This window comes from Pituophis catenifer, unplaced genomic scaffold (assembly GCF_029215685.1).
Source record: "Pituophis catenifer annectens isolate HBS135680 unplaced genomic scaffold, rPitCat1.0.hap2 SCAF_2, whole genome shotgun sequence".
Classification (NCBI taxonomy): domain Eukaryota; kingdom Metazoa; phylum Chordata; class Lepidosauria; order Squamata; family Colubridae; genus Pituophis; species Pituophis catenifer.
In genome coordinates, this window is record NW_027256882.1 from 104107517 (window position 1) to 104122670 (window position 15154).

At 36.7% G+C, this 15154-nt stretch overlaps 1 protein-coding gene across 1 annotated transcript in view; it reads left to right on the forward strand.

Annotated features, from left to right (window-relative positions):
- FSTL4 (follistatin like 4) overlaps window positions 1-12954 on the forward strand; it is a 447062-nt gene extending 434108 nt beyond the window's left edge. Inside the window, exons 11-15 of the mRNA XM_070933914.1 lie at window positions 1728-1846; window positions 2730-2879; window positions 4377-4484; window positions 7322-7431; window positions 12252-12954. Of these exons, the coding sequence (XP_070790015.1) occupies window positions 1728-1846; window positions 2730-2879; window positions 4377-4484; window positions 7322-7431; window positions 12252-12954 (1190 nt within the window). The remainder of the gene's footprint in view (window positions 1-1727; window positions 1847-2729; window positions 2880-4376; window positions 4485-7321; window positions 7432-12251) is intronic.
- Window positions 12955-15154: the final 2200 nt, after the last annotated feature.

Below are 15154 nucleotides of genomic sequence, written 5' to 3' on the forward strand. Positions count from 1 at the left end.
TCACAATTACACATAAATTACTGCATGATTGTTACAATTTGATTAAAAATCTCCTAATTTTATATATCTGCAGAAATGTGCACTCATTTCATCAGAGGCCAAACTCCACCTTCCAAATGTGCATATTTAAATTCTTGTTGAATGGGAACTGAAAAGGTTGTCAGTAATGAACTGTTACCTAAGAAACTTGGAGCCAAAGAGTCTTTAATTGATCCACAGCAATTAAAGCTGCCAGGCATTAGCTATCCTTTCAGAAATGCATGGTTCCTCACTCCAGCATCATATTTAAGCTTCATTCTTCTAGGACCATTTTGATGCCTTAACTGGGGTATTTCTGTGGTATAACTCGGAGGCTAAACATCATAGGCTGAAACATAATAAGATTGAATAATCCGGGTACCATTGTGTTTCTTAGCTCTATTTTTCTGCAAGTTCACATCCTTTAACCAAGAAAATAAGTATTATCTGGAACTGTTTTTTTTTTTAAAGAAATTATCCCAATCAAAGGCCTTTTTATATTATTAAACTGTCTCTGATTCTGACAATGCACTCTCACTTGGAGTAATAGCATGATTTGAATTATCTGTCCTTGAAATAAATGGGAGTGAAAGTGGTTAACCTAAACTGGATTAATTTCCAGTCCTGGAAGCATGTGATGTGCTCCAGAACATTTCTAGTCTGAACAGGACTTGGGGAATCACTAGCTGAAGCAGAATTACAATCTATAGCAGCTGATATTTTAAATTAATATATATATGTACATTCCATGCAAAACCAAAAAAAAAAAAAGTAGTAAAACAAAATTTGACCACAACAGAACTATGGATGTTGGGCAGATAAGTACACTATCAATATCACTTGGAATGACAGTAGCCATTACAAAACAGCCAGTATAAATCTGTAACTCTGATCATGTGTATCGATTGGATTGCTGAAAAATGATGGAAAAGCTGCTCAATACAGCATACAATGTATTTATTACTGCTTCTGCATGTAATGGAAAAGGAAGTCCTCTGCCTAAATCATGGGACATTCTGATTAAGCACAAATGTAGAATGCAATCTTTTACTAGCAGCTCATTGACAAATTATTTTTCTCAAACTTCTGGAATGCCCCAGTTTTCACAGATGAGTGCTGTTGCAATGCTAAAAGGTTCCATATTTGTGAATTAGAGTTTGCCAAATTTCAAAAATGTCTTTGCTTTGGTGGCTATGAGAACTGACCAATCCCCAAAGGCTATTGGACACCAAACAAAATATTCCCTGAAAGCCATAGATAACATGTGTTGCTTCAGTTTGGAACGATGTGCAATACATTATAGGACTGCCTATAATATAATATAAATGCCTGCATTTGAGGCATTTTCCTGAAAAACCAAAATGGTTAGCGGTCTCTTTTTTCATGTAAAGGAAGGAAGCCTGCTTGTCTGATTAACAGACCCATGACCCCAGTTTCTTATTTGAATATTTGAAGTTTTGACTGCTACCACCAAGGCAAAACATTTTTGGGTCTACCTGTACCTCTTTTCCCACACCTTGAAGCCGTACTTGTGATATGAACTTTAATTTTGTGAATGCACCAAAAGCATCCTAATTTTTAGGTGTTTTTCCTTTTCCTTCCAGCCTTTCCTTGTTAGTACTTTCCTTTTCTGGCTTTCATTTTGCTTTTAGACATAGGAAATGTGACTTTTCTTCCCTTGCTCTTTTTGTTCTGTTTTTTTCTTCAAGGGCTCAGTGTGGGAAGTATGTTCTATGTCTTTTCTGAGGATGGAATCACAATAATTCAACCAACTGACTGTGAGATCCAGAGACATATCAAACCAAACGAAAAAGTGTTCACCAGTTATGTAAGTCTGGGGTCATGAATAATATCCAGAATATTGATAATGTTGATCTAATGCAGGGATTATTAAACTCTGTAGATGGTGGCTTCTAAGTGATAAGTGATATCGCCCCATAACCAAAATTTCCTTGATAATGTGTTGAGGAAATAAATACACTTCTTAGTTTTAATAACTAAAACTTAATCTATATACTAGGGGGATTTGTAAATTTTGTGGTACTGTAATGGATTTATAATGGGAGCAAGCACAAAATGAATTTTTAACAGTGTCCCTTCTTGCCTGTGCAAGCCATATCAAGGGATTTAAAAAAAAAAATATTGTGACAACCTTCCCCCAATTTGTTCTAAGGTGGGATCCCTCTGGAGGGCCAAATTATCGGGTTTCAAGCCACAGATTGAGAAACATGAGCCTAATTTGAGCCTCACTTAATTGAGAAACATGAGCCTAATTGAATTATGAAAAGGGAGAACAAGTTATAAAAATGTGTATGAATAAAAAAGTACAACGATGAGTTTGGTGCTTGTTTGTTGATAAGGTACATTGCATTTGGCTATAGAAAATGCAATTTTGAATGCAGAACAACAGATCCAATCTGAAAGTTAATGTTCATGCTGGAGAGAGATGCTTTGAGTTTTTGGGGCAAGGTGGATTATACAACTAAATAATAAATAAAGCAACAATAAAAATAAAACAACAATAATAAAACAAGTATTGCATACTAAAGAACACAAGGCTGTTTCTAGTACAAGTAAGAAAATTTCTGTACTTAAGTACATAAGCAAGTGCATAAGTTTTACTTAATGTCCTCTGGTTTAGGAAGGGAGGATTTCCTCTTTGTGAATATGTTTGAGAGAGATTCAAACTCTGTTCTTTTTTTTTATTTCAGGCAGATATCTGTCCTACTCTTGAAGGTGAAGTTGTTCAGTCTTGCCTCTGGGCTTCTGCTGTCAATGTTAGAGACAAATATATTTATGTTACTCAGCCTAAGTGGAATAGAATAATGATCCTTGATATTCAGACACAGAAAATAATTCAGGTAATCTTACAGTGACAACTAGTTGTTTTAAAATGGGGAAAATAGCCTTTTCAGTGCAAAGAATTTTGCTGTTTCCCTGAGGAGATTCTAGCTATTACTTTAACCATGGCTTGCAGTTTACTGTTTGGTCTGTTTGTTGAGGGGGAGACCCCTATTTGCTGCTTGTTATAAATACGACAAGGTTTCTATTACAAGCAAGATAAAATGGCCAGTAGAAAAAGGGTCATTATTACATGAACACTTCTAATGGGTTCTTTAAAAAAGTCAATGAACATATGCATGTATGATTCTAAGAATTTGCTAAGACTAAGATTATTTTCTTGTACCAATATTCAATATAACATAAGCTTTATTTTATTTTATTTATTTTGTCAAGCATGTATTAGATAACCGATATAAGTATAAACATGATTATGAATACATGAAATGGATACAAATAAAAAGGAATATTATGTGACCAGATCCAATATATAAGTACATCAAGGTTCTATCCTGTTGCAAGAATATATGTAGTACGTGAAGTCTGATCTTTGCGCATCATCCTTACTTAAAATAGATCCTATTGAGTACAATGGAAACCAATAATAAGGTTTTCTACAGTGATGACTTCATATGCACTGAAATTAGTGACGTTGACTTCCAAGTAGTCATTCCATTCCATTGACTTCCACCATGACATGGTGTAATATCTGATGTAGTTCTTCTTCATCTGAGGTTGTATTTGCCTACTTCTAAAAACTGCTAAGGACCAGATGATTTTTACTGTGTCCTGATGCATAAAACCATAGAACTCAAAGAAGGCATACTTTCTTTTTCAAATGACTCTGTGTGGGTGGGTGTGTGTGTGTGTGTGTGTGTGTGTGTGTGTGTGTGTGTGTGTGGAAAGAGAGAGAGAGAGGGAGGGAGGGAGAGGGAGAGAGATGGCAAGCAGTTTACATAGCAGGGGACGTTCCAAAGCTCTTCATAGCTGGATGTAATTTATTTATTTATTTATTATTTATTACATGTATTTATATGCCGCCATTCTCCTGAAGGACTCAGGGCGGCGAACAGAAGTTAAGAAACAAGTACAATAAAATCCCATTTTAAACCAAATAACTAATTAATAGTAAATAATAAAACCCGTAATGAAAACGTAATGAACATTGTATGGAAAAAAGCCATTAGACCTAGGTCTTTTGTAGATGCCAATGGCATGAATCTGGAGGCAAATTGCATATGTAATAAGGATGTTGGGGGATCATCTGCATACATTAGCACTACTAACATAAGGAGCAGGTCTTAGTAGGCCATGAGGTCTTCTACAGGGCATTTACAGTAGAAATGGCAGGCTATGTTGTCTAATTTTAATAGAAAATGAAAAACATATCCTCATTAGCAATTCTCATTCGCAGTTTGTTAACTGTGTTAGTTTCCAGATTCAGAGATTGCGTTCCCTCTTCATGAAAAAGAACTAACCCAACTGATTTTTGTTGTTGTTTTATTGTTTCTTTGAAGTCTCTGGATGTTGATCCTATGCCAGTGAAGTTACATTACGATAAATCACATGACCAAATATGGATACTTAGCTGGGGGGATAAAAAGAAGTCCCATCCAACACTACAGGTAAGTTTCCAATGAGTTTAATAGCTCAATGTGTATTTATAGTTTTCTATAAACAGGATTTTAAAAATAGAAATACAGTATAATTGTTCATTTGCATACCAATTTTGCACCTTCCTCTGCTCCTCTGTTTAGAGTAGTTCCATCTTTTGTTTTATTTTGAGCAGTCTGAAAACAGAACTGACAGCCAGAAACATGCTTGTTGAAAGGTACTGCCAATTTCAGTGTCACTGGGTGAAGATATTCCAACATTATTGAGCAGTTTTTGATCTCCAAGAATTATCACTTAATGAAAGAGCAAGAGAAGATGTTTTCTGTTGATTTGTCCTCTTCTGCAGCCTCTTGCTTCAACCTCCTTAGTTTTGAAGGAGATAATCCCACAGAATAGATTCTGGAGATGGGGGCAAGGAGACGATGAAGGAAAGAAGAACTAGCAACCTCTTTCCTTCTTTTGTTTGCAAGATCTCCACTAGATCAAAAGCTATCCTTCAAGCATAATGGGATCATAGAAGTCCACCACCCATTCTTCTTATCATCATTTAAGCAGACATCATTTTTAATTATTTGCAGTTAGTTTTAGAGTTACCCCAAATGCTAGTTCTCTCCTTTTATTTCTTTTATTTTGCCATTATTTTCTTTCTCTTATTTTTTTTTTTATTTTCTCCATCTAGAAAACCCATCATCCTTCTCTTAGCGTGCCACAATCTAGTTATGGATTGCAAGCCACCACAAAATACATCAAATTTAAAGAATTCAGGGTTATGGAGTTGATTCCCCGATCCAAAAAAATTGCTGGGTCTCATGGAGAAGTTTAAATAAGCTTGAATCCTTGAACCAAACTGTTTTTCCTTTGCTACACAGAACATGCTTTGTATGAATGCTCTTATCTTTGCCAGTTTCCTAGGTATTGTAATTTGGATTATTGAAATAAACAACAACGACAAAAGTTTTTAGAAAGACAATATTCTGTAAGTGTAGATTACCTTCCAGCACTGTGGAGACAGAAAGAAAGATGTCCCTACACAATTCTAGCCTTAGCCCTACTCACAGCCTTTCATTTATGCTCGTAGAAACCTATGGACTTGTGCTGCTTGTTCTTATAACTAATGATACCTTCAATATCATTCTCTGTCTACCCATTGTAATAGTGACTAAGCCATCTCTATATGCAAATGATCATGGCACAAAAACTAAATCACTGTGGGTCCACTGTACAAGCTCCTAATTGTCTGAACTGTAACACTTAGCAGATTATTTCATACAAATTGTAGAATATGTATACTGCATTACTCTAATTTTGCTTATATTGTATTAGGAAGGAAAGGTAAAATATACTGTATTTTCCTGATTAAATCCCTTCATCAAGAAATAGCAGTATAATGAAGAAAACTCTAAATATACCAAACAAAATATTTGAAGCAATTTTTTAAAGGCTTTGGCAGTTTTGGTTGTGTGATTTTTTTTAGCTGTACATTCTAAAGCACTGGTCCTAACTTTTTGGCACCAGGGACCAGTTTTGTGGAAGACAATTTTTATATGGACCAGGGGAGGTGGTTTGGGCTTTGCTCACTTGTCCACCGTACACTTCTAGCTATGTATAATGGTTCCTAATTGTCAACAGACCAGTACTGTGGCCTGGGGATTAGAAACCCCTGCTCTAAAGCAGTCCTGCTCAACAATAGAATTCTAATGAGTTTGTTGATGAGTAGCTATGTTGAATCAAAAACACCTTCCTACAAAAGAATCTCAGAATGTAAACACTTTCTTTAAGATTTCACCTTTATGTTTTGCTGATTTTACTGGAGAGTTGAAAAGGAGAGTTTCCCTAAAAATAAAGAACTTCATGTTTAAAGATTAGACTTAAAAAAAAAATAGAATAGTAAAAAAAATCATTTTCTCATTTCCACACCTCATCTTCTTAAAGCTATAATACATATACCCTGTTTCCCCCAAAATAAGACAATTGGGCTTTTGAGCGCATAGCAATAAGGCCAAGCACTTATTTCAGGGTTCAAAAAAAAAAAAATACAGGTTCTTATTTTTGGGGAAACACGGTACTTTTATAGAAATGATTAGTTACTATAACTTTGCTGTGGACAATCAACACAATGAATTGGCCTTGTGTATTTACATTAGCATGGGACGCGGTGGCTCAGTGGCTAAGACGCTGAGCTTGTGGATCAAAAGGTCGGCAGTTCAGCGGTTTGATCCCTAGTGCCGCATAATGGGGTGAGCTCCCGTTACTTGTCCCAGCTTCTGCCAACTTAGCAGTTCGAAAGCACGTAAAAAATGCAACTAGAAAAATAGGGACCATCTTTGGTGGGACAGTGTTCCGTGCACCTTTAGTGTTTAGTCATGCCGGCCACATGACCATGGAGACATCTTCGGACAGCGCTGACTCTTCGGCTTTGAAACGGAGATGAGCACCACCCCCTAGAGCTGGGAACAATTAGCACATATGTGCGAGGGGAACCTTTACCTTTATTTACATTAGATTAAATAAATGTGAATATAACATCCATGTTCATTGTAGCTAATGTAGAAAAATTATTGCAGGATTTGATGTGGGATAGTTTCAGGTCCTGCATGACTGCATTGTATAGCAGTATGAACAGCTTGAACGTAAATTGAAATTATTTTCTGATTTTACAAACCTACACAGAGATGCCTTTTCATTAACATACTTATTTTTAGGAACTGATGTAACCATCATTTTGGCTTATGGAATACTATTATGCAGATGCCACAATCTTGTTGGTCTCATATGCATTTTAGGCCTTTGAAACATTTATTTCTTTTCTAGCTCCTATCAGTGGCCAATGTTTGTTTATTTATGGTAGGTAATATCAGAAGCAAGTACAGGAGAGAACCAGCAGATCATTGGTACCCACCTGACTGGAATGGACGATTATTTTATTCCACCTACAAATCTGATTATCAATCACATCAGGTAAGAGTTCTTTAACAGTTGTACCTTCAGGCTAACAATTCTTCTGAATCACAGGTAATACTGGTTTGATTTTGTACTCTTGCCCCCCCCCAAAAAAAAACCCTCATGAAGAAGACATAACATCTTCTGTAAAGCCTCTTGTGAGTGTAGAAACATGATATGATATCAGACAGACAAAATGGACCCCAAGAAGCAATGGAGCAGTCATGACTAGCCTGATAGAATTATCCACTGGTTCATCTATTCTCAAGATTGTCACTGATATTTAATTTAATGAAAATTTCAACTGATAATTTTCATTTTATTTTATTTCATTTTAAGTTTTGGTCTAATAAATGGATTTCAGCTTTTGCAGTCTGATGCGTATTCAGTATGTTTTCAGCAGAGATGGGATTCAAATCCTGGGGCTACCAGTTTGCTATTAGTAGCACGCAGGTGGGCGCTCACTTTGCAAGCGCGTAGTACTTCTGCTCATGCGCAGAGCATTTTTGATGATGTGTAGGCAGGTGGGTGGAACCTCCCGCCGCCACCACTACTAGTTCACCCAAACTGGGGCAAACTGATCGAAACCCATCCCTGGTTTTCAGGAAGAAAATTAATAATGCAGTTAACCTCCCCACCATGTTAGAACATGATTCGAGGAATTCTTATCTATGTCTTTCTACTCTTGACTGAGAACCATTGCAAATGCACCATCTAGTCCAGGGGTCCCCAACCTCTGGGCCATGGCCCACTACCAGGCCTTGAGCTGTTTGGAACCAGGCTGCGGAAGTGGTGGGCAAGAGCACATGCGCGCGTCCACACATGCCTGAGCAGCAGGCAAGCATGTAGGTCCGCATGCCTGTTGCTCACATAGAACCATCCCCACTGGTCTGCAAAGCCAATAAGGTTGGGGAACCCTGATCTAGTCATAAAGCAATATCATCAATATTTATGAAGCCAGTTGATTGTACAATATCCAGAACCATTTCCAGTGAGTTGCCATAAGTTTGCCATGACAACACAGCACTATTTTTTTGTTGTTATTTGTTTTAATGAAGGAAAAAAACCCTGTGCTTTGTTTTAATTTCAGAAATGATATATGTTTGTTTTAAGTAGCAAAATACATTTGCACAGCCAATGGTGACATACAAATTATTATTATTCATGCACGTATACAGATACACATATGTATACTAATATTCCAATTCGAGATGTTTATTTTTATTTTAATTAGCATATGACATCTACAGAAGTCATGCAAACAGTGATATACAAATTCAGATTAAATAAAGCATCAGCAAATATATACAAAATATATTTTGTTATATACAGTATATACTGTATGTACGCAATACACACATACATACACACACAGTACATACATACAGTATATATATATAACAAAATATGTGGACAATACAATAAAATAAAATATTAAATTAATCATAAGAAAACCACAATAATATGGATCCATAGATTTCCAGTGGGATTCCAGGTGTAATCTAGGTGAAGTGGGGTTTTGCATTAATTAAATTATTGGATTAAAGCTCAGGAAACCCAGGTTTAAGTCATGCAAATTGGCTAGATAACTTTGACCTGCCCCCCCTCCCCCACATCCAAATCATATCACAGGATTGCTATAGTGGGGATAACCTGAAATGGAATCCCTGGGTCAATTACCCTGAGGTCTTGGAGGAAAGGAGTAATATAAGTGTAATAAATAGAGTTTGATCATGATCATCAGACTTGTGATTTTACCATGACAAAGGTAGCTCTCCCTTCTTGCCACTGCTCTGATGAGAAAATCATGTCTGGCATGTTTCAAGTCAGACCATGAATGACTTGGAATAGGCCCATCGCTACCACGGTGGCCGTGAACTCCCGAGCTGCTTCCAAGGCTAGCCCCAGGGAGAGCAAATTAAAGTCCTCCAGGATTATAAACCTGGAGAATTCCACAGCCAACCCTGAGATGGCATCCAGCAGCTCAGGCAGGGAGATTGCCATGGGTTGCTGTTACAATAACACCAATCCCAAATGACCCTGCGAGCCTATCTTCAATTTTGCAGTTTAGATTTCAAGTAAGAAGTTCACACATATTTGCATGTCAATTCAAACAATGATTTAGCACACCGTCCCAAAAATGGAGTGAGCTACAGTCAGATAAGACAGGTGATGGAGTTTGCAAGAATCCCTGTACTATATCTTATTATCTCATATGGAATGACAAAAGTATTGATGTCAATATAAATTAATGATTTTTGAAGCTGCCTCCTTGAGGAAGTCATAATTAGTAATGTTCAAATTCTGGGTTTGAACAACAACAACAACAAAATCTAGCCACCAAGAGGAAAGAAATGGAGGGAATGTACAGTAAATGCTTGAGTGTTTATTTAATAACAGCAGGTGTATCATTGATCTGTCTCATTCACCTGTCAATGTAACCCTGGCTACGTCTCCTAAGAAATCTCCATGAGCATATAAATCCGACTACCAGATGTCAGTTTAGACCTGTGTTTCTCAAACTTGGCAGCTTTTAGGTATGTAAACTTCAACTCCCGGAATTCCCCAGCCAGCTATGGGAAAGGAAGTTGAAGTCTATATGTCTTAAAGTTACCACTGGTTTATACTGCAGCCTTACATTTATTGTAAGCATAGAAGAGCTTTAAACAAAGTATTTTTCTTTAAAATGTACTTCAATGCATCCTGATATAAAGGAACAGCAGGCATAATCTTATTACTCCTTAATCACACACCATTTTCATTTTCTGCACTAGATTTCTTTTTTAATTTGTAATTGATGCAAGACAAACTAAATCCCAGAGTTATTTGCAGTATCAGAGAATATAAAACCTTTTTTCTTAAGGAATGAATTTTTATGCATGAGATTGTGCAGCTTTCAACTCTCTTTTTCTGTTTACATATGCACACAAACACATAACTATGCACTATCCACCACAATCCCAAAACTCTTTATGGTTTACAATAATGATTATTATTTGGAAAAAGAATGAGTTTCAATGAACTAGAACTGTCAGAAATATGGTTTTCAATCGAAAGAATTGGCATATTAGGACCATGGTTATCTGGAGGGGAAAAATCACAAACTGTATCGATTGGGATTGAGAAATTACAAAAACCCATTCCAAATTAATGCTGCTATATATCTGGCCTTTGTGGTCATCCAGATTTGGTAGTCCAAATACCATAATCTTATTATTTTGATTTCTCCAGATGGAAGGACCATCCACGTAGAACATTATCTATTAATTCTTTTGAATTCAAGTCATAATGGGAGATACCATCTTTTCAATTCAAGATAGATTGTGATGGCGAACCTATGGCATGTGTGCCGGAAGTGGCATGCAGAGCCATCTCTCCGGGCACGCCAGCCATAGCCCATTGCTCTTCCGGGTTCCAAGGTGCACATGTGTGCTGACCAGCTGGTCTTCACGCACACAGGAGTGCTGGAAACCAGAACAACAGCTCCCCAGCACGCATGCATGTGCCGGGAAGCTGTGCGTCTGGTTTCCAGTGTGCACATGCATGCAAGGCCAGCTGATCTTTGTGCATGCATATGCTCCAGAAACCAGAAAACCAGGTGGCCGGGGCACATGCACATGCTAGAGAGCTGCTCACGCACGCACACACGCTCCTGTGTTGGCACTCGGTGCTGAAAAGATTCGCCAACACTGACTTAGTGTTTCTTCAACTCTTCTAGCACTCTTCCACCTCATTCTGTTTAATAAGTATTTTCTGCAAAGGAAGGAAGGGTTTAAAGGGTATCAGGATATACTGTCATCTACCCCCAAAAAAAATCTAACACCATATGTGTCCCCAGCTAGTTCTTCTATATAGACATTTATATTTTGCAATGGATGTAGATTTAGTAAACCCTTTGATTTCAAACGTCTATGCTACCAATGGCTAAGAAGCAACTCAATGAGAACACTGAGAAAAGACTTACATATCTTGAAAAAAAATAGTTTTGTGTATCACTTATTGAGGTCAGGTTTACAGTATGTTAGTCTGATATATTTAAAAATCTTTATGCAATGTAAACATACATTAAGACACTGAAAAGCAATAACCAGAAGGACAATGCTACTTTTTTTTTTTTTTTTGCAAGAGACTTAAAGCAAATGCTAGAAGCAATGATCTTCTGCTATTACCTAAAAATGTTCTCTGGCGTTTCACCATTTCAATCTCTTGAAATCTTGAAAGCACAGAATCCATTTATTCCATGGTACAAAACTTGACAGGGTGTTGTTTCACCTTTAATGTCTTTTCCCTGAATATCTCTGTGTGTCCAACTAAATATATTCTATTGCAGCTCAGAATTAAGCTCTATGTGGCATTAAACAAGGTAAAATTTCTTTGCCTCATTCCTTCCCTTGATCAAAATATAGTGTGACATTTGATCTAAGCAAGGTTGGGTAAGATGAGGCTTCAGAATTGGTGGTTGCCTAAAGCTTCTTCAGAGTTTTCATCAAACTGTAATTTTCACTGTGACAGATGAGAAGTTATTAAAGAGGCAGCAGTGGTCATACTAAATATTTGAAATTAATTTATTGTTCATGGTATCTAATTTCTGTGCTCAGTTCATTCACTGTTTATGATGTTCACTCCACATTTTTGGAAGGTGGGCCATAGTATCTCATACCTGAGACTGAAGTTTGGCATTTCACCTGAAAATGAAAGGTAAACCTCTTGCTATAAAGGGTCCTTAAATAAATGTTGGTTTTGAGCACTTGGGCACCATAAACTTGCTCACTCATGAATGGAACCACGTTTCTTAAAGTGCATAGTTAGTTCTACCATGTTTTGCTTTTTATTTACAGGTTTGGCTTCATCTTCAATAAGTCGAAGGCTGCAGTTCACAAAATTGATCTGGAAACCATGGCTCATATCAAAACTATCAGCTTTGGAAACTACAGCTGCCTACCCCAAGCCATGGCCTACACTCACTTGGGAGGTTATTTCTTTGTGCAGTGCAAAGCAAACAAGTCCATACCAAGAATTCCACAACTTATAATTGACAGTGTTACAGATTCTGTTATTGGTCCCAATGATGATGTATCAGGTACTCCCTACATCTCTCCAGATGGACGTTATTTGGTCAGTGAAGATGAAGAGAGCAGGAGGATCAGAGTCCAGGCCATAACAGTCCAAGGAGAAATCAAGTTGATTTATGATTTACAAACCTCTATGCACATATCTCATCTGACATTCCAATCCTCTTTCACTGAAGCCAATCAGTATTATATTTATGCTTCTTCACATTTGCAAACAGATGTGCTTTTTATTGAGTTGTCAACAGGGAAAATGGACCTCTTGAAGAACTTAAAAGACCCTATCAGACCTAAAGACTGGCCCTGGAACAGCTACAACAGAATTATCCAAGACAGTGGATTATTTGGTCAATATCTTCTAACACCAGCAAAGAGTTCACTCTTTATAATTAATGGCAGACAAAATACATTACGCTGCGAAGTTTCAGGAATCAAGAAGGGCAACACAGTAGTCTGGGTAGGAGATGTATGAAAAATATACGAAAGGAAAAAGAAACCAGAACTTTCAGGAGAAAAAAAAGGACTGATTGAACATTTAACTGCAGCAAAAAAATATATATGCAGTAGCATTGTATATTTTTACACTGAGGGGGGAAACTGGTATACATTTCACAGTAGAAGACTGGCCTATTGCAAATAGGGTATGATCTGCTAATTGGAATTGGTTGTACTAGGAATTTATGTTGAGTCTGATTTAATGACTTAATGTATGGAATATACCCTGGGAAAGGAATGATTCACCTGAGATGCTATAAGTAACATCCTATAAGAGCCTCACTTTTGACTTGAAAGGCTGATCAATCTTTCGGTTCTCTCTAGGTAATTGGTTTTCATTCTGTTATTCCAGCATAACATTTTGTATACAACATTGTGCCATGTGGCATGAGATCAACCCTGTCACTTAGATATTTTATTTTTGCAAAGATGGAAGAGCTGGAGGAATTTAGACTTTATAGAGCCATTCATGTCAAAGATTTCTGGAATCATTCTGTATAGCAGATAATATCAAGGCAAAAGGTCTGCATATTTTAAAAGGCAATATTTCCACTCATCTAAAAACAGACTGAGGCAGTAAGGTGAAAACCGGACTACGTGTTGTTTCAACTTCTGCTACTCCTACATATTTCAGGGGTGGCAGCCTTTCCCCAGTCCCTCTCTTGTCATGAGAGTATCGTACTGAAGACACTGCAGTAAGGCAACACTTAAGAAGTGACAAATCAAGGATAGAGAGGGAAGTATGAAATTGATTCAGAAAAAAATGGAAAGAAAGAAATACTGGATTTAGTCCAGATGTAATCATGTTTGGAACAGACCAACCGAAATTGTTAGGAGTAGGATTTCCATTGTAAGCCATGGTTTTCTCTTTAGATAATACAGTTCCTTCAAAGGTTAAAATTTATATGCGCACACACACACGCACACACGCACATACACACGTATAACCAAATGATATTGTATTAGATCTTTCTCTCAGACCTAACCCAAGCACGTATATCTGATGTAGCCGGAGTTGCAGAACCTCCCAATCTAGGAAACTTTGTTTAAGGTGTCAATAAATGAACAAATATGCAAATATCTTCTATGTAATCCACAAAGAGATATATTAGTTTATTTTTTGAACAGCATCAGCCATACAAAGTGTACAAAAATAAGCTGCTATTTTAGCATTAGAGAAAAAGAAGCAGTACTGTTTCCAGTGCAGAAACATTTTTCAGAAAGCATTTATTCCCCTTCATTTAAAATTTACCATTAGTCAAAGAAATTGGGGCCCTTCGTAGAAACAATAGATACATCTTTAAAAGCACTCTTTTTAATAGCATATTTTTCTGCAGAAAACTTTTAGCTTTTATATAAATCAGACATATCTGTCATCTAGGATCTTAGGAAGAAAAGCCTTTTTAAAAAATCTTATCTATTCCATTTTGCTGTTCTTCACATTCTTCTTTCATTCATAATGTCCTCATTTATAGTCAATTAGCATTTAGTTATGAAACACAGAATAAAGTAACACTCAGTTTAATGAACCAAAAGGGGAAGGGGATGCCTGTTAAAGTAAAGCATCCATTAAATCAGAATGAGATTTTATATCTGCAGATTTTACACATTTATACATGCATAAAATGGGAATTTGGATTTACACATGCGTAATTGATATATTGTACGCATGGATAAAATGGTGCATGGGATTTTTATGCATGTGTAAATGACAGATGTGCTTTTATGCATGCACAGAACCATACAATATACTGACAGATTTTGCTTATTGCATCTGAAGTCCATTAAAGCAAAATTTTACTGCAATTTAGCAGAAATTAAGATATACCAATGATGCGACGACACTAAGACTTGTACATTGACACAACATAGAATACGAATACACTTGCCCATTTAAAAAGATGTAATGTAAATGCATCTTGTTAAAAATGGAAACTCTAAATTATTATATTTGGAATACAGATACATGCAGAAATACAAAGTCCCAGTGTACCTTAAGTCAGGAGAACTCAGATCCCTTTATCTGATGCTTTTATACGTGATGCATTTTAAAATGGGTTTAAAATATTTTCCATAAGGTTTGGTGAGTTTTCCATAATGTTGGTGAGTTTCCTCCCACCCCACCTCCAAAGGGATTTTGTTGACTGGGTTTAATATTTATTCAATATATATGGTAA